General features: G+C 35.5%; 1 protein-coding gene across 1 annotated transcript; it reads left to right on the forward strand.

Moving 5' to 3' along the window:
* The first annotated feature begins 274 nt into the window (after window positions 1–274).
* Window positions 275–15,624, forward strand: LOC128212548 (mini-chromosome maintenance complex-binding protein-like). Its single transcript, XM_052918041.1, has 14 exons — window positions 275–405; window positions 1,531–1,610; window positions 1,948–2,130; window positions 2,629–2,728; window positions 3,540–3,770; window positions 4,223–4,394; window positions 5,879–6,042; window positions 7,211–7,334; window positions 7,899–8,016; window positions 9,202–9,367; window positions 10,491–10,624; window positions 11,093–11,257; window positions 12,573–12,661; window positions 13,318–15,624. The coding sequence occupies exons 1-14, from the start codon at window positions 348–350 to the stop codon at window positions 13,439–13,441; spliced, it is 1,908 nt and encodes a 635-aa protein (XP_052774001.1). The 5' UTR covers window positions 275–347; the 3' UTR covers window positions 13,442–15,624.
* The last annotated feature ends 4,690 nt before the right edge of the window (window positions 15,625–20,314 follow it).

The following is a 20,314-nucleotide window of genomic DNA, read 5'->3' on the forward strand; positions in this document are numbered from 1 at the left end:
CCCTCTTCTACCCCTTCTCCTCTTCTATCCTTCCCTTAGAACTTCCCCTTCTTACTCCATTTTAAAGAGGAAAAGATCGCATAAGAAAATGATATAGAAATTATCCGAGCTGAAAAAACCTATCATTCTGGATTTGTCCGATATATTTTGCCGATCGGGAAACGTCGACAACTATTTGATTTAAAAACAATCCATATCGCTCTGATCCAGTTGCGTGATTAGCATATAAATTATTAGTGTATTGTAACCTCACCTATAGCGATGAAATAAAGTGGTCGTCATTAACCCATAAAACTCCCGCCATATTTCCTAACGTGTTTTGATCATTTTTCCAACTTCAAGCAAGTATGCCTAGCATAGAAGACTGGATAAACAACCCATTAGGAGCCATTCAAAATATATTTGGTATCTATTAGCTTGATTTTTTATTGAAACGAGTGTATGCTACGGTTTCGATGTATTTGTCATACAAATTCGCGATATGTCTTGAAGAATGAAACTTTCAGTTGCATGTTATGTCTTAACCATATTATCTAGTTTTACTTTACAAAAATTTAGGACAGGCTCAATTCTTATATCAAAGTCAGCTTTTTCTAAGGAAAGGCATTTCCTTAAATCTCGGGTACTGTACTTCCTGGGGGCGTCCGGAACTCAGGGCCCCTTGACCCCTACTGGCCCTAGCTTTGCCCTGGACCTACCGGCTACAGCCCCTTGCATTTTTTTTCAGGTTTTTCCAATTTTTCAACTTTCCCTGCCCCGCAAGGTCCAGGGAATAGCAGGGAATTTGACTTGCGGTCAAGCCTGCCAAATCCCCCTGCACCCTGGGGACATCCTGGGTTATGACTATTTTAATTTGCATATTTAAAACATATGATTTGATCTCAAAGTCCAGAAAAAGCTTGGCTAAAACACAGAAATAAAACCTAAATCTCGTAAAAAAATCAGATATTTCCCGGACCAAAGCCACGGCCCATTCCCCGCTATTTTCGTTGCGAAAAAAAAGGACCGCATTTACTCTGCACTGCAGGGCCAAGTGGAAAATTAAAAAAATGGCCCATTTCCCTAGCTATCCCCTGTATACCCCTAGACCAATTGACTGGTGCATTACATTTAAAAGGTTCAATTAAATCATAGAAATTGGCGATTAACAGAATGCATAAGAAAAGGAAGAAAACCTAAATTCTTACAATTTGATTTTTTATATTTTTTCTTTGTTGAGTTAAAATAAAAATTGTTCTGTTCTGTTTTTGCTTTGTTAAAAAATAGATTGCTTTTTATTAGGGATTTGCCCTAGTCCATCCAAATGGCCGTCAACGTGTCTTTTGACGATTTTTTACTATGGCAGACTCGTTACAGGGATACACATGAAATGTCAAAATAATAAAAAAAAGTATCCCTAATCGCTCATTATTGTCATCATGTGGAAGTGCCCGGGCAACAGCAAAGAAGGGTAAAAAGGCCCATTTATATATATAAATATAACAGAATAAATTTGCTATTGTATATAAGTCATTTTTGATTTTTATCCAGACAAACAGAAGTCTTTGGACAGCTCTGGAGTACGTGACTACTTTGCTGAGAAGCTTAAAACCAAAAACTCTATAACATGGGTAAGAAATGTTCAATATATTCACTTGTTAGTGTAATATTTACTTAAAATTTGGAAATCTCTGATTTCATAGTCTGGAAACAATTGCAAACAATCAACTGGAACTTTGATATAGAGGTTAATATGTGAGTTGGTGGTTGTTCACTTGATGTTTTGGTGTTTCTTGCGTTTGGAATTGTTCAATGTGATTGAATGAACTTGGAAGATGAGAAATCAACAAGACTCAGCTTACATGTACCTAAATCTACCAGTAAATCCAAGATATTATAAGTATTACTATTACATCATAATCTCCAATGCATGAATGTACTATTGTCAAAATATATGTTTTCTTAAAGATTCCCAGCTTGAACGATACCAGTCTGCATTCCCTAAAGGCAAACTCGCTTGTACGGTTTCGATGCATGGTTCAAGATATGTTCGACCCAGAGTTTTACCTGGGCTCTTATGAAGTTTGTGATGGAGCATCAGGGAATACATCCATGCGTTCGGGCAAATACAAGGATATAGCTGAGTGCGGGGTAAATCTGAATGATGGTCTCTTATATAGATTCAGCCCCAACACCCGTCACCGCCAACTTTAACTCGTCTGTTTCCATCTGCATCTAAGTGCAAAAATATGAATTATTTCCAACTTAAGTAAACATTAAGTAGCAGTGTATAATTTTGATACATGTTTGCGGGTTAATATTGCATTTGTTTGTGAATGCAGTCATCGAAATTAGACTTTTGGATGAACAAGCCCAAATTCTTTTAACAAGACCATCTATATAAAATTCAGAATTTGGGCAAGTCTGGAAGAAATTTTCGCAGTGCAGGGCTTGCGAGATTGTGCTAATTTCAACCACTGTAAATGGGTTGATTGTTCAGATATTTGTTAAATTAAAGTTTACATTTACAAAGTTCTAGAATGAAAAGAAAGATATCCTGAAGCTTGTATCTGCTTTTTGGCAAATAACAAAAATAATACTGAAATTAATGTTCTTTATGTGACATTTTCTTCTGTTTTCCATTCACAGGCTAACCAAACCATCAATGTAGATTCAGAAAACAACGTAACAATGGACCGTATGACGCTTTACTGTGTTCCTGTACCTGGAGAGGTGGAATGGGTCAAGAAAATATCCTTTCAATATTATTACAAATTAGTTATAGGTTTAAAATACAGTTTGTTTATTAAGCCATTGGTAAAAATGTTAAATTCATTGAGCCATTGGTAAAAAAGTCAAAATCATTGAGCCATTGGTAAAATGTTACATTCATTGAATGGTTGGTTAAAATGTTAAATTTATTGAGCCATTGGTAAAATGTTACATTCATTGAATGGTTGGTTAAAATGTTAAATTTATTGAGCCATTGGATAAAATGTTCAATTCATTTAGCCGTTGGTAAAAATGTTATATTCATTGAGCCATTGGTAAAAATGTTCAATTTATTAAGCCATTAGTTAAAGTGCTCTATTTATTGAACCTTGGTAAAATGTTTTGTTTATTGAACCATTTGTAAAAATGTTAAATTTATTGAGCCATAGGTAAAAATGATAAATTTGGATGCCAGGTAATGTTGGTATTATTTGAAAAGGTATGACTTACTGATTACTAATATATGTAAACAAAATGTCTGAATATCATTGACCCTGTTGTGAAAAAAATCATGTATATATATAAGACCTTTTCTTAATTTTTGATAAAATTTCAGAATACTTTTTTTGGTAAAAAAAGTATTGATAAAGGAGTAAATATGTCACTCAGAAACATTATTTTATGAATGTTGAGATTCTCATTATATAATTTTTTAAATATTTTACGGGTAATTTCGGAGGCGTTTTTTTTGGGAAAAAACAGGGTCTGACCCTTGGGGAAGGAGCTGAGTATCCGCTATGGCAAAGAATGGTATAAAGGCCTACTGAATGTTTGCCTTAACAGAAAATAAGTAAACTCAGACATGAGCAAAGTGAAAACAAAATGTTATCCTTCCACATCAAAGACACCAACTCGCACCAAACGTAACCTTGACGACGACCCAATGGAGGTGACCCCTGATCCTAGTAGTGCCCCTGTAGGTCAATGTCAGGGTTCAGCTACAGGGAGTGGGGACAGTGTTGGGATGGAAACAGACGGAGGGGAGGCTAAAAGACAGCAGACAAGCGCTACCAGACCAGGCAAGTGGTATTTGGGTATTTTAAACAGTAAATAAGGGAAAGAGAGCTAATCAGAGTAAAAATTTAAAGAAATGCTTTTATTCAAAATGATAAATCCCATAATTATAGCATATTCATGTCATAAATGTTTGAAAATGAAGATGAAGATAACACTAAACAGTTATACAATCGGTTTAATTTAACATACGTGTACCTGTTTTTTTGTTCTGGATAAATATTACACTTTGACGAGATAATATATATTTCCAAAATATGGTATGAATTACTTGGCAATTCAATTCTCCACTGCTATCCAACTTACCAAAAACTTACTTTTCAGATGTGGGTTTATTCCAGGTACCAGACCTAAGGCCATGCCGTATTGATAAGTTAGCCCCTATATATTGATGAATTTAACTTCGGCATAAATGTGGGGGTGGTGATATTAATGCTGTTGAATTTTCTGTTACCAGATGCAGGTTCCTCACAGGTACCTGACCTAAATTTCCCACTGCCAGATGAGAAAGGGCCCGCCTGTCTTGTGAAGGTTTATGATGAGATCGATGCGTTCAAGGTCAACGATGTTGTTGAGTTTGTTGGTGTACTCTCCGTGGATCCAGCCTTAGCTCGATTTGATAATGACAGGTTGGTAGTAAATTAAGGAAAACTAAATTAACTATGTAGTAATCTGACATTCAACCGGGTTAATGAAGTATAAACTGTTCAGGATTAAGTCTGAAAATCAGGATTGAGGGCATTTCAGTACTTAAAAGTTACGTCATTAATATCGTTTTTGGCTCGGATCAAAAACAGTATGAAGTACCTTGAAATTAATATAAATGACTTTGGAAACAATTTCAAAAGGAGTCAAAGCCCCATTTCCCCTTCTTTAAGCATGAATCCCTACACTAAAACAGATCCATGGCTATTTTTCAGAATTGACCATTATCAGCTGTTAGAACCCAATATTCTTAAGTTTGAAATGGCAGTGATTGAAATAAGCAATGATTTTATAGTTTATCAAACATATTGTATTTGAGCTGGTTCAAGGAAATTATGATGACTGAAAACCGAAAAGTAATGAAATGACTACTATGTATACAGGGCTTTTTCTGTCCGTTTTGGGAAAAAGACCCTAGACATTTTGGGAAATTTTGCGTCATGAAAATGCCAAAATTGGGAAATTGTATAGTTAAAAGAAAAAGCTGTCTAGTCTCTTGCGAATTAGGAAATGATTTAATATTAGTTTATTTTCCTAGTCCCTAGCAACGTTATCAAGCTAGGGACTTACAATAATTTTGAATTTACTGTGCATCACTGGGATCCCAAAATTAAACTGTCAATAAGCATAACAGAGCTCCATGTAAGTTTTTGGGTCAAAGATATTTTACCCCCAGATTTTTTTCAAAATGATATGTTATGCCCTGAAAAGAAATCAGAGCATAGATTTAAATGAACCAGTAGTGTCAGTTAATAAATTTTAACAGTGAGTATAATATAAAAAATGAGGTCTTGTTTGGTTATATATAAATAATTTGTAAGGAAGGTGCTAAACAGCTGCTAAAATATGACAAATACCTAAAGCAGTGACCTCCCCTTAAAATTGCATAGATTTTAAGGGAAGTAATCCAAGCCTTTAATTGGCTATATTCCACTCTTATAAATTTTTTGAGTAATTCATGTACCGTACTGGCCAATATGCCAAGGCCTAAAAAAAAAATACATTTGGTTCGGGTATCCCGACCCTACTTACGAAATAGGCGCCGACCCTAACGTTTTTATAGTCAGTTTGAAAAAAAAAATGAAAAACTAAAAAAAAAAAAAAAAAAAAAAATCTTTTTCTTTTTACTTTTCAATATGTAGTTTAAAACCTTAATTGCTTATATAGAAGATTATTTTAACACCATTCTCCAATGATGAAAATGACATTCTTATATAAAGCCTAATAAAATAAAAAAAAGAAGCCTACCTACCCTACCTATTTTTGAAAAGGAAGTAACCCTAGCCAAACAATTTTTTTTTTATGCCCAATTAATTACAAGGATGTATTGACTAAATCCAACACAATTCACACTCCTGCTGAACCATATTGTCTGGTGCCACCCATTGTATGTTTCCTTATTTTCCAGTGAGGAGTCCAGCCTGCTTGGGGGTGTTGAGGAGAATCCAGAGGAGGTATATGCCCATGCCCCACCCCCTTCCCTGGTGCCACGCCTCCATGCTGTGCTTTGTAACCGCCTATCTCATGTGAACCCTCTTGTGCCAAAAACAAAGTCTGAGGATTACATAACTGGTATGACTCCATAAGTAGTGACTCATGATCGTCTTAGCTGATGTCGTAAAAATAACTGACTGCCACATGTGCACTGCCCTTCTTCATTTCATTTAGGCTTTAACATGAACAGATCATGTATATCCTGTACACCCTCAGTTATTAACAGTGTAATCCTAATTTCTTACCTTCAGAAGTTCTACCTCTTTTATTTCCAAGACAATTGTGCACTTACTATAATAAAATTGTTTTACAAGAGCATGTTTACATTGATAGATATTCAGAAATATTCAATTTTGTTGCTTCGGACATTGTAGTCTTTGTTAAAGTTAAGTAAATCCGGAAGGGTGTGACAAAGTTCATGCTGTCTTATTTATGAATGTTTTTCACTGCTATTACACATGTTGGAGTTGTACAGACATAATTATCTAATATCTAATTTCTAAAAAATTTCAAATGTCATCCATTTTCGGCATATTGAAATTTATTTGGGGAAGTTAAAATTAACCGTCACTGTAAAAGGATATCTGCAAGAAGATTTCTATTTACAATGCATTAAATGTGTTAAAGTCATAAGCTAAAGACAAGACAGCCTTAATCCCTGCCTGACCTTGAGCCCTTGAAACGAGTTTTAGCAACTGCCTTTGATGTTTTCTGTGTGTTTACAAAGTTAATAATTGCATCATAAATGTTTCGTGGGAAGGCAATATTTTGCTTGGAATGAAGACTTTAAACAAAGATAACATAACTAGTACTTCACTATATTAAATGAAACCTAGCGCAGTCTATGCCGCTGACAGAGCCCCGCCTTTGGTCTTTCACCAGAGTTTGATTGAGAGTTTAGTTTCTTAAAACACTTTCACAAACCTTTTCACAAAACTGCCGCCTAATGGAGCACTGCCAAAGCTTTGTTTTGGAAACAGGTTTGTCGAAGTGTTCAAGAAAACTAATCGCCTTATCAAACTCCGGTAATAAAACGAATACAGGGCTCTTTTAGTGGCATAGCCTACTCTTTGTTTCATTTAAAATGTTGAAGAAAAATAAAAGTAATCTTTGTATTAAGTCTTAATTTGAAGCAAAATAATGCTTGCCAGTGTAGCATTTATGAAGTAATTTATCACATGGTATACACACACTGGTTTTGGTTGTGATATCCTTCCTTACGATGCCATTGCCATTTATATTTCAGTACTTGAGACAAGTCAAGGGGAAATAACTGCTTTGAGGGAAGAGTTACTGTCCATATTGGAACATTGTTTGCTTGGGGACAGGCTGGCTGCTGAATACATACTGTGTTACCTTGTAGCCACTGTGTAAGTACTTGGTTAGATGGAGGTTATTGTTTGTACTCTTTTAGAGGGAGGTAACTGTAAGTACTTTGTTAGAGGGAGGTAACTGGTAACTGTAAGACGTTTGTTAGAGGAAGGTATTACTGTACGTATTTTGATAGGAGGTAACTGCAATGATATTAAAACACTGTTTGCCTGGAGACTGACCAGCTGTTGATTAGTTAGCTGTGTTATTTTGAAGACAATGTTATAGTACTTTCTTGGATAAAAATATTTGAAATGAATTTATCCTATGTAGAATTAATATATTATGAATAAAGTTTCTTTGATTTTGATTTAAGCTTATAACAGTAACATAAATAACATCGTGGCTTAATATCGCTTTGATAATGATACAAAAATCAAATCAGATTTTCTTTGGCGTTCACTCTTCAGTGCTATCTTTGTGTGTTAAATCGGTATGTCAGGGGTTACAGTTATTTTTAGAGTGTATATATGTACTATATGTACAACTTATGTTTAAAACATCTACTGGCCTATTTGATCGACTTGTATTTATAGAGGCTGATGTTAAACTGATAATTGCAGGTATGGCCGTTCAGATGCTATCCCTCTGGGCAAGTTCAGTCTAAATCTGAGCAACACACCGAGGTCAACCTCTTATGCTGGGCTGCTGCATTTCCTCATATCCAACCTTGTTACTCAAGTAAGTATAACTCTCTTTTCAAAAGATTGATATACATTTATCTAAGGTCAATCATTCTGTTTGATAGCTATATATGATGTGCCCCGTCTACTTGGTATTCTGTGCATGCTCACCACTGGCGTTTGAAAGTGAGTAGTTTTGCATTGAACTTACCACTGGTAGAAAGAATCACTTCTGTATGTTGCTCGAAGCATAAAAACCTAAGTTTATTTAAATAATGTCTAAGCCCAGATTTCGCAATATTTTGTTGTAACATAATGAGCTTAAGTTTCTTATTTCATGCCGAAAAATGCTCAACTTATTTTGCAAATTAAAAAGTAATTTATCATGAGTTTCATAAAATATTTTGAAACAAGTGTTAAACCTCTTCAAAATAAGAATATCACAGGAATCATACCAAAGGAAATATAGTGAGCTTGACTTAATCCTTTTATACCTACAAGGGACTTAATCTTGCTCAAGCCCTTGGGACTTGGGTGTTATGGTGAAGATTAAACACATGTATGATATTAGGATGAATTAACAGCCCATTTCCCGAGCAGAAACCAGTTAATGTAACTTTGCGTTGATAGGTACATGTATGTGGAGTGGGGCAGCTTGGCCTTACAACCTCTTGCGTAAGAAACAGGCACTCGACCAGCTTATTCTCTTGCAGTATAGTGATATAGAACTGATTGATTAATTGTGGCCAAAGATAGAATCATACCTTACCAGCAGTCTGTTTCATATGTATCTAGGAGAGGGATTTACCCAGTCCTCTAAGCAATTACTGCAACTTGTCGAGATCATTCAGCACTGTAATCCTTGTGGTTTTTATTTACTGATAAAATATAATATTTTTATGGTCTACTTATTGTTTCATTGGCAATTAGCAACTGGTCAACTTAACAGTACTGCACTGCTAAGTTGTGTTGGGAATGGGTTCCAGTTTGACTATCGATAATCAGCTTCTTTCAAGTTACAGATATCTATAGTACAATTTTTGACAATACCTTAATTCAAGTTAATTGTAGTTTAATTCTAGTACAATAACTCCTAAACCTTAATTAGTGTTGTTGTTGGTTTTGGCCATATTATTAAGGATAACAACTAAACACTTCCGAATGTATATGTATATGAACTCAGAGGAGAAAATTGGATAGGATTATTGATGAAACAGCCCCCTGATTGACACTATGTTTTCAGACCTACCTCCTACCTATGTCACTGGACAATATGAACAAACTGGCATTCTCCCCTAAAAAGGACTACACAGCAAACAGGCTTAAATCTGGACTCCTTCAACTGGCCGAGCATACTAATCTCGTGGTTGATGAGACAGCCCTAGAGCCTGGGCAACTGGATGTTAATGGTAGGCTGGTCTAGTTACAGTCATGTAGTTCTGAGTTGGAATAAAGCAAGCAGTTAGGGCTATTTCAACTGACAAAGCATACAAATCTGGTGTTTGAGAGTTAGGTAGTTTTACATAGATAAGAAAAGACAACTAGTTAAAACCAGGAATTTCAGGAGGGCACTAGATAATTATGCTGTGATATAAAGAACTTGTGTTTGTTCAGTGTGCAGGGCCTTTTTACTAGTTATGGGGAAGACTTCCTAGCCCTTTTTGTTTGGAAAAAACATGGTTTTTGGGGGTTTTGAGGAAAAATTCTCAGTATTGTATTTTTTTCAAACATTATGGGAACAAATGGAGTAAAACATCAATAAAGCTGTAAATATATCGCTCAGAAGCATCATTTAATGAATCATGAGATTCGCATTATATGAAAAAAACACAAATGAAAATGGGGCTTTTTTGGGGATATCTGCTTTAGCAAAGAAGGGTAAGAAGGCCCTGGTGTGTAATTAAAGGGGCTGTCTCACGTATGATAAAATGGCGGAAAAAAAAAGAAAATTGTCGAAAACTGACATAAACTTGGCATCGATGTGTACAATGCATTGAAACTTACTAACTGAAGTACCATATAGTTTACAATTTATTTAAGTTTAGCAGTTCTTTCGTCTTTTTCCATTAAAAAAGATTACTGGGTATGTCTACCAGGTAGAATTCATTCCTTATGCGTGATTGGCTGGTGTTATCATGTGAAATAACTGAGGTAGGTGTATAGCTTAATTATGTCACCTGATTTGAATAAGCCGTTATAGCTCAGTGAGTAAGACGATTGATTGCAATTTTGGCGAAGCGGGTTCGGACACAATTTCTTTTTTACATTTTGGTACTTTTTTTTACAATTATGATATCAAAGCGTAACACATTCTATTAGATAATTGTACTGAGATTCGTTACAGAAAAAAACTTTTTTTGGTGTCAATCTGTGACACAGTCCCTTTAAAAAACAACATAGATATGGAAGCAGAGTAACAAATTAGGAATACAGAAAAATTCTTCGCAATTCTACAGTTTTGAAATGATCTTAACATTTTATTAACATTTTGATTAGCCAGAGTCATATGTTTCTTTCAACAAACATTTACAGGTGTTCGGAATCTGTCTGCCCTTGGCAATATGATCAACTGGCAGAAGGTTGAGTATGATTTCAACTTCCACAAGCAAGATTTTCATTCCAATGTGCAAGCCCTGGTCCTCTCTGAAGGAAAATCTTTACTTACGGTAAATTTGATTCTACAATAAAAGTAAAGCCCAATTTGAATGTTTGAAACTTTAATTTTATGCAATTTTTGAACTTTATAAACAAAAAATACTTATGTGCTCATTAAATTTTTTCCCTGGATTTACCTTGATGCTGAAAAGAAGAAGCATCCTTGATAGCAGGATAGAGCACTTTGCTTTGCTTGACCCTAAATAAACTGCAGGCTTTTAAATTCAAACATGCATCCCATCCCTACACACAAATACATAACATAACTCCATATTAAAAAAATCTATCACTGTTTAAACCTGATATCAAACATTCTGATCTGCATTCACAGCAGAGTGATACGCTGCTGCTTCATGCATATTGAATATAATGCGGGGACCATTTTACCTTGTGTCAAGATTGACTGATGATTTCCTATCAGATTCATTGACTGACGTGTTTTCTCTGTTTAAGATGATCATCTGTATTTATTTTCTCAGACTGATTGCCTGCTACCCCTGAAGCATGGCAACATTCCTGAAAGCCTGAGGGACCACTTTGCCTTGCTTGACCCACGGCTGACTGAGGACTTTCTTGCTAGGTGTCGGACATACCTTGGACTGGCAAAACATATGGAGTATTCGCTACCAGATGAAATACAGAAGGTGTGAAATTTGATAAAAATTTAAATAAGGCTCCCATGTTTACACGTGTAAATGGCGTCGTGGCGTTATTCGGCCATAAATGTTTACAAAATCACCATTAAACATGTCCCGTGTACACATTTACAAAAATCTGTAAAGATGGGAGCCTTAAGTTTAGGAAATATAGATATCTTGTATCTAAGCAGCTGTCTGTAAAGAGAAATTGTGACCAGCATAAATCTTATCATATGTTCGACAATTTTTCAAAGTCCATTTTCAAAAGATTTTGAAATTCATATTTTGTAAATGAAACTAGATTTCACCCGATCTTTCTAACCATTTTTCCTGAATATTATCAATCCTACTAAGTGTATTATCAGTTGTTCAATTTAGTAAAGGATGCCACATCTAGAGTAAATCAAACATGACTCTCTGTATTTTCATCCCTTGGGATCAAACACTAATATTTTTTTATCGTTAAACATATATCTTTTTATCCCCCGCTTATGAAATAGGGAGGGGGATATTGAAATGGCGTATGAACCACTATACTGGAATGATGCCCATCCAAAAAAAAATTGATTAGTCAATTCGACTCAATTGTCCTTGGAGTTATTGCCCTTGATTTTTTGAAAAATGCACATTCACAGCCATTTCTCAGTCACTAGCTGGCAGAATTTCATGAAACTTAAAATAAATATGAATTACTATACTGGGATGATGCCTGTTCATTTTTTTTTTGGATTGGTCAATTGTACTTGGAGTTATTGCCCTTGATTTTTTGAAAAACTCATTTACAGCCATTTCCCAGTAACTAGTTGGTAGAAATTCTTGAAACTTGAAATAAATATGAACCAACATACTGCGATGATGCCTGTTTATTTATATTTTGGATTGTTTAATTTCTATATGAGTTATTTGCCCTTGATTTATTAAAAGATCCATGTTTGCAGCCTTTTCTATGCAACTAGCTGGTAGAATTTCATGACACTTGGAATAAATAAGAACCAACATACTGTGATGATGCCTGTCTATTTTTCTTTTGGATTGGTCAATTTTCCTTAGAGTTATTGCCCTTGATTTATTAAAAAATCATTGTTTGCAGCCGTTTCTCAGTAAAACCAATGTGCTTATCTTATTCTTTCTGAGATTTTTTTTAACCTTCAAGCACAAACAAGCCATCAAGCACAAACAAGCCATCGTTGGCGGTGGATATCTTTTCACTGAAAATGCTTGGGTTTTTTTGGTTTTGACCATCAAGGGCTAATGAGTTAAACATGATCATGCAGAAATAAAATTGCATCAATCTATATTGTGTGCCTTTAAACATTTTCAGAAAATTCAGGAAGACTTTGTTAACTTGAGGAAAGAAGACGCAAAGAGCATGACCGTTGATGATTTCCACTCCTTGCTGTGTCTGACAAGGTAATGACACATGTATTCAGGAATGACAAAGAAGAGGGTCCCAATTTAATAAAGATGGAAAGGTTTAAGACCATAAATTTCCCAGCAGATGTTACCTGGTTTTTGGCATAAAGTGTGTTTCGATAAAAACAATTGTAAGGACATTTATGGCATGGATTCTTCCTATAGCTTGACCGGTGTACCTAAGCACTCTTAAGCGGCATTAATTTTTCGACTTAGATATCTCATTGAAATGCGGCCCAGGACTTATCCTGAAATTAGGATTGAGGGCTTTCATTTATAAGTTGATGTTTGCATTAGAAATAGCAAGAAGTGCCTTGAAATGGATTAAAATGGCATGAAAAACATCAACAGGGGTCTTAACACCCATTAAATAAACCCTGCTTTGGGATCTGAATCACTCCTATTCCAATACATATTTCAGAATTGGGACTTTGGTCTGTTATCCTTTGTGTATTGTCCTTTGAAGATTTCATTTAACTTATACCCTTTAAAAATAAATTTTTTATGTAAATGTTATTGACGACAAAAGTTTGTGGTTATGATTTTGCCAGTCAGTATCCAATGATACATAATAAATCCCAGAGCATAATCAAGTATCAATGGTATCTGATAAAGTTTTATATTATTTCTAAAACAAGTTACATCTATTACAGATTGCTTTCCCTATCTGAGTTGAAAGCAAGTCCTACTGGAGAGATTTGGAGCCGGGCCAAGACCATGGAACAACAGAGAAAGCAGAGAGTGACGGGGATGCCTTCTAGGGAGCAGGCAGTTTGAGGGTGTGTGTTGGAACCAAGTGGTTGACTGAATATAAGACTCTTGAAGCTGTGAACTGTCAACAATGTTTGATATAAACATGATGCAAAGTGGCCTTGTTTTGAATACTGTTCTCTGAATGAAATACATAATTGAGAAATTGTTAAAACGTTTGGCAAACAAATGTATGTTTACTTGTGTTTCAATATTATGTTTGGTTTTACAAACTTGATAAAATGGAGGACAGTGAAACATAAAATATTATGATCATGGAGAGATAAACCATTTATAGTTTATATGTCTTTACAAAATGATAATTTGAGACAGATAATGATAATTTGAGACTGATGAAAGTCTCTTGTCAGTTGTCGAAAAACTGCAATGATCACAAAGTACTTCAGAAATAGAATGTATTTGTGTTAGAAGAATATGGTAAAAGGTTAATTTACCAACAGTCAAAGAGTGGACATCTTTAATCTTATATGGACTCTCTCACATTTTATAGGTTCAGATTTTGAAATATGAAAGTGCTATGTGAGAAAATACTTTATCAGTGATTCAAAAATGGAGTATAATTGTTTGTTTCAGTGTGTGATCGTAATTTATTTCAGGGAGTGAGCACCAAAAGATATTCATATTATTATATGCCAAAATTGAAGTTAAAAGTAATTTATTTTCACCTTTTTAGGAAAAAAAAACACCAATTTGAATGCGCACCAATTTACATGTGCACGTAACGTAATGTCATTTCAGAAAATTCGTAGAAATTGTGTCCCCACCCTGTGTGGACAATTGTTTTCAAACTGGGGGCTGGCTAAAATTCAAAAGAGTAAAAATATGAATATGATATTTCCACTGTTTCAAACAGTGAACTATCAATTTTATTTCATTGATAAATCCTATAGACCACCAGAAAACATATGATTATAGGTAATATTATATTAGTTGACTGATATGTTGGGTTGCATCACTCGCCGGCATAAAGTTCACGAGAAAAAGTCAAGTGGGATGTTTCTTTAGGCAATCTGATAGATCAACCGACGAACATAGTATTTCGTTTATTTCATACCTTAAAAGTTTTTTTGAAAAATAAATGATAAAAGTTTTCTTTTGAAAAGCATTTAATTTTGAGAAACATGGCCTATTTCTGTTACATAGTATTACAGGGGTAGATGTGTGCATGCGCGCAAGGCTACTGTGAGATACGGAATCGAAAATCTGTGTAAAACAAATATATTTTCCACTTTCCATATTTAAAGTCTTCCAATAATTTAGACAGAAATTTAACACCTGTATGAAATTAATTGTTATATGATATTGAATTAAGACATTTTGACGGATACATTCATTGTATTGGAAAGAGATGCTAAAATACATCAGAATTTTGTGCACGTTACCTTGATAATGAAGATTGAAAAGTACATGTACATGTTTATGACAATAATTTTTGTGTTTATACATGTTAATGTGTATGTTAGTGTACGGATTATGTGCCTTATGTGTAAATTTGTCTTCCACTTTATAGTGTTAAAAAAATGATATTATGTAAAGAGTGTTAACTAAGTACTGCAAGTATTATACTTCGTAAAAAAGTTCAATGATGTCATCAGTGGCTGTGTTCATAAAGCTTCTTAATAGTAAAACTGCTCTAATTTAAACAAAGAAAATTTCAAATATTGCTCATCAAATTTATTCTCATTCCCATTTATTATTTTGACCTTTTTCTTGCATTCTTTCATATTTTTGTTGCAAAAACATAGTTTATTTTCTTTAAATTCAACTGACAAAAAAGCCATTTTTTCACTACCGGGTAAGTTGATTTTTATGCCCCCAAAGGTGGGCATATTAAAATCGCACCGTCCGTCCGTCCGTCCGTCCGGCTCTGTAACTTTCCCTTGTATGAACTGATTTTAAAATAACTTGCCACCTGTGTTCTACATACCAAGACGACGTGTGGCGTGCAAGACTCGTGTCCCTACCTCAAAGGTCAAGGTCACACTTAGTGTTTATTCACAATGGAGTGCTGCATATAAGGACATAGAGTATAGGTTGTCGTGTCCGGGCTGTAACTTTCTTTTGTATGGACAGATTTTAAAATAACTTGCCACATGTGTTCCACATACCAAGACGACATGTCGCCTGCAAGACCCGTGTCCCTACCTCTAAAGTCAAGGTCACACTTAGTGTTTATTCACAATGGAGTGCTGCATATAAGGACATAGAGTATAGGTTGTCGTGTCCGGGCTGTAACTTTCCCTTGTATGGACAGATTTTAAAATAACTTGCCAAATGTGTTCCACATACCAAGACGACATGTCGCCTGCAAAACCCGTGTCCCTACCTCAAAGGTCAAGGTCACACTTAGTGTTTATTCACAATGGAGTGCTGCATATAAGGACATAGAGTATAGGTTGTCGTGTCCGGGCTGTTACTTTCCCTTGTATGGACATATTTTAAAATAACTTGCCACATGTGTTCCACATACCAAGACGACGTGTCGCGTGCAAGACCCGTGTCCCTACCTCAAAGGTCAAGGTCACACTTAGTGTTTATTCACAATGGAGTGCTGCATATAAGGACATAGAGTATAGGTTGTCGTGTCCGGGCTGTTACTTTCCCTTGTATGGACAGATTTTAAAATAACTTGCCACATGTGTTCCACATACCAAGACGACGGGTCGCGTGCAAGACCGGTGTCCCTGCCTCAAAGGTCAAGGTCACACTTAGTGTTTATTCACAATGGAGTGCTGCATATAAGGACATAGAGTATAGGTTGTCATGTCCGGGCTGTAACTTTCTCTTGTATGGACAGATTTTAAAATAACTTGCCACATGTGTTCCACATACCAAGACGACGTGTAGCGTGCAAGACCCGTGTCCCTGCCTCAAAGGTCAAGGTCACACATAGTGTTTATTCACAATGGAGTGCTGCATATAAGGACATAGGCTGTAACTTTCCCTTGTATGGACAGATTTTAAAATAACTTGTCACATGTGTTCCACATACCAAGACGACGTGTCGCCTGCAAGACCCGTTTCCCTTCCTCAAAGGTCAAGGTCACACTTAGTGTTTATTCACAATGGAGTGCTGCATATAAGGACATAGAGTATAGGTTGTCGTGTCCGGGCTGTAACTTTCCCTTGTATGGACAGATTTTAAAATCACTTGCTACATGTGTTCCACATACGAAGACGACGTGTCGTGTGCAAGACCCATGTCCCTACCTCTAAGGTGAAAGATACACTAAGTGTTTATTCACAAGGGAATTCTGAATATAAGGACATAACAGTGTAGGTTGTCAAGTATGGGTGGTATTTTTTTATGTTCAGAGGCAATTTAAAATAACTTGCCATATATGTATTTGACACGTAAAGGCAAGATCAACTTTTCATGTACTGACCTTGTTCGTAGGTCAATGTCACATTCGGGGGCATTCGTCACATACTGTGACAGTTCTTGTTTTCATTAAGATGCTTTTTGAATACGGCCCAGGTGTCGTCAATTCAATTAATGTGCAATGTGCATTGCATACTGGACTTACAGAATCTGCATAGTGTAGTAGATGTTATTCAATGATGTGTTCTATGGATGGTTTGTGTTCATACTGTAATACAGTGTTTATTGGTGTTATAGATGTCCATTGATTTAATGCATGAATGAATACAATACGGAAATTCTACGATACTGCAAGTTGTTATTTTCAGCTACTTGAATCACTTGCACTCAGAAAGACTTGTCAGTAGGATGAAGATCACAACAGATCCTGGCTTACTTTTAAATAGTTGCCTGTGGCCACAGTTGGGTAAAATCAGTCTTGACCTGAAAATTAAAAAAAAAAATAACTAAAAACATTTTATGGGCTGCTTATCACGTCATGAGACACAATACAACTATTAATCATGATTTGTCGACGATATTTCAACATATGAATCTGATGAAAGCTTAAAATCCACTAGGGTTATATAATTGACATTATATATGAAGTAAGCCAGGGGCAGCTGTTGGGATCTGCTTCATACTTTCAAGTCTCTGTGCTTGCACTGATCTCTTAAGTCTTGTTCAATGTTTCTAGTTCATTAAAAACATGGTCTCCAGAATAATAAACATTTTTGTCAAGCCCTCTTGTGCTGAGCTAGACACATTCCTCACAAATTCATTCGTCGGGGCATTAGCATTACTTAGCACAAATGTCGCCATGAGATGTTGAGGTGTTGTGTGCAAGACCAATGTCAGTACACCAATTGAAGGACCATTGGTCAAAATTAATTGCGTTTTGGCTTGTCCGGGCTCTGACATGGCCATGCATTAGGGTATTTAAAAAAATGACACGTGTTCACCATATGCAAACGTCGTTTCACGTGCACGACACATGTATGTAGCTACCATGAAAGCTGGTATAACCCCGAAGGTGGGTATGTTAAACTCGCACTATCCGTGCCTCGAGCTCAATTTCGTCCGGACTGTAATCTCTTGTATGAACAGATTTTAAAATAACTTGGCAGATGTGTTTGACAAAATAAGACGATGTGTCGCGTGCAAGACCTGTGTTCCTTCTTTTAAGGTCAAGGCCACACTTACTTTCTGTTTACTATGGAATGCTGCATACAAGGACATAGCGTATAGGTAGTCGTGTCCGGGCTGTAACTTTCTCTGGTATGGTCGAAATTAATTATTTACTATACATGTTGTTCATTTTAAATGTCCATGTATGTGCATTCCCTCCTGAAATAAATCTATCTATAGTAGGACTCGTGAGCCGGTGAACTCGTATTTCACTGACCGTTCCAAGGCGGTGATTCCATCATTTATCGTTATACGACTAATCTAACTTGATCTTCAGTTGCATTATAATACTTATTCAACCTCGTGGAAAGAATGGCAAGTGAACTTTATCGGTTGAGGCAAGTATAAGGCTTTAATTTGCTGCTTTAACATAAATTCACTAATTCTACATGACTATTCTCCATTAGACGCGGCCTGACCGCGTCTATAGGGATACATGTTTGCAATTGTCAATGGGGAAGTGTGTACGGATAAATTTTAGTTATGAAAAAGAAGAAGATTTGTTAATGATATTAACTCTTATTCAACTTTACTTAAAATTTGTCTTTCAATAACCGTTTTGATGCGTGTAAAACTTCCAAAACGTCATATAAAACGAATAAGCCTAATGTTTAAAACAGGAAATTAAAATAAGTTATTCTCTGCGTTTTTTGTATTGACTGGTCGCCGGTCATACGAGTTCGTTATTTTAGAAATTTTCTTTCTGTGAAAACGATTAATATACACGCTGTGGTAGTAAATAAGCATGTGAAAATGTACGGGCATATTGTGAACAAAAGTTTAAATTATGCATTTGATAACAAATATAAGTGCCTTAACACGACATTAATTGACTATTTTAAATTTAAGTGATATAAAATGGAAGTACAAAGCTTAATTCACACGATGTTACTAACAAATATAAGTCGCAATAACGAAATTAACACAACTTAAATTTAACTGATATAAAATGAAAGTTCAAAGCGTAATTCACACGATTTAAAACAAACGTTAATGAATAAAAGTAGACCGAAAAGGATCAGGCCGAAATGATATCTCGGCCGAATCGACCAGACACCAATAATTTTATCGGTGATAATGCAAGGTACCAGTCTAAATAATTTACGCATGCCGGAGACGACCGAGTAAATACGATCTAGAAAGTTTATTAAACAGTCATAGTTCGGCTTTGTCCGTGTTTATTCGGAATGTTAACAATTGTATATATTGTCACAGAACTTTATTGAGCCAATTGGGTATCGATATTTTTCACGTTTCACGATTCAGCATCCTCCTCCATCTTTTTGCGAGGAAAAAAGAGGTGTTTTAGGACATTTTCACCAAGGGCAAACTTTGTCTTCTCCATACAATGGCATGCAATGTACCGCTATGGCTCTGGTTGCATTATTGACTTTTTTAGACTATCTGCGCATGCGCGCAAGTAGTCTTAAGACCGCAAAATCCAAAGAACTTCTTCTTTTCATGTCGTTTAAACCCATTTTTTGTCCTAATGCGCTCTATGTTTAGCAGAATGACGACGAAATCATGAAAATAGATTAGTTGTATTGCGGTCCGAGTATGAGTTCTTGCTTGTTCGGCTTTTTCCGCGCTGTATTTCTGTATCCCGGCGTTTTATTTTTGGCAGAATATAACTATTTTTAGACCGTTATATTTATCAGATTAATGGGGGTCAAAATAATGGAGGCTCTGGTAAGAAGGTAACATACTGATATTCACTCTGAGTTTAGCCCAAGATGTTCTAGAAATTATTACCGACCGCAAGTGTCCCATCGCCTGCAGGGTTTGTTATTATAACCTGGTGAGACCCTGAAGCACGCTTATTTGTAATTGTGTATTTTTGATATTACTTTTATGAGATAAGAAACAAAAATGATTGGCTGAAAGTCAAAATAGTTGTATCTCAGGTTTCGCGTTGCTAATGCTTCAAATACTATAATTTGCCTGCTATACAATAACAAAATACTATTCATTCTATGATTTTAGGCGTATACTTTTCTAATAAGATGTTTTTATTTTTTTGCGTAAAAACTTCGTTCCGGTGTATTCTTGGCATAGTTTTGGACATTAAGCTTTCAATTTATACTAACACACATGCCCTGATACGACAGTGAGTTAAGCATACGTTTGATGAAGCAAAGTAGTTCGGATTTAACCTGTAAAACATCCAAAGAGTGCGAAGCATTCATAACAGTACTAGTACTATTTCTACACAGATACTTACATAAAACATAAATAACATTTATTTATCAATAAAACTTGAAAAAGCACAATCATATTTCCATTCATAGAACAGACAATTTCCGATAATCTAAAAAACTACATTAACTGAC

The sequence above is a fragment of the Mya arenaria genome, chromosome 12 (genome assembly GCF_026914265.1).
Source record: "Mya arenaria isolate MELC-2E11 chromosome 12, ASM2691426v1".
Taxonomy (NCBI): Eukaryota; Metazoa; Mollusca; class Bivalvia; order Myida; family Myidae; genus Mya; species Mya arenaria.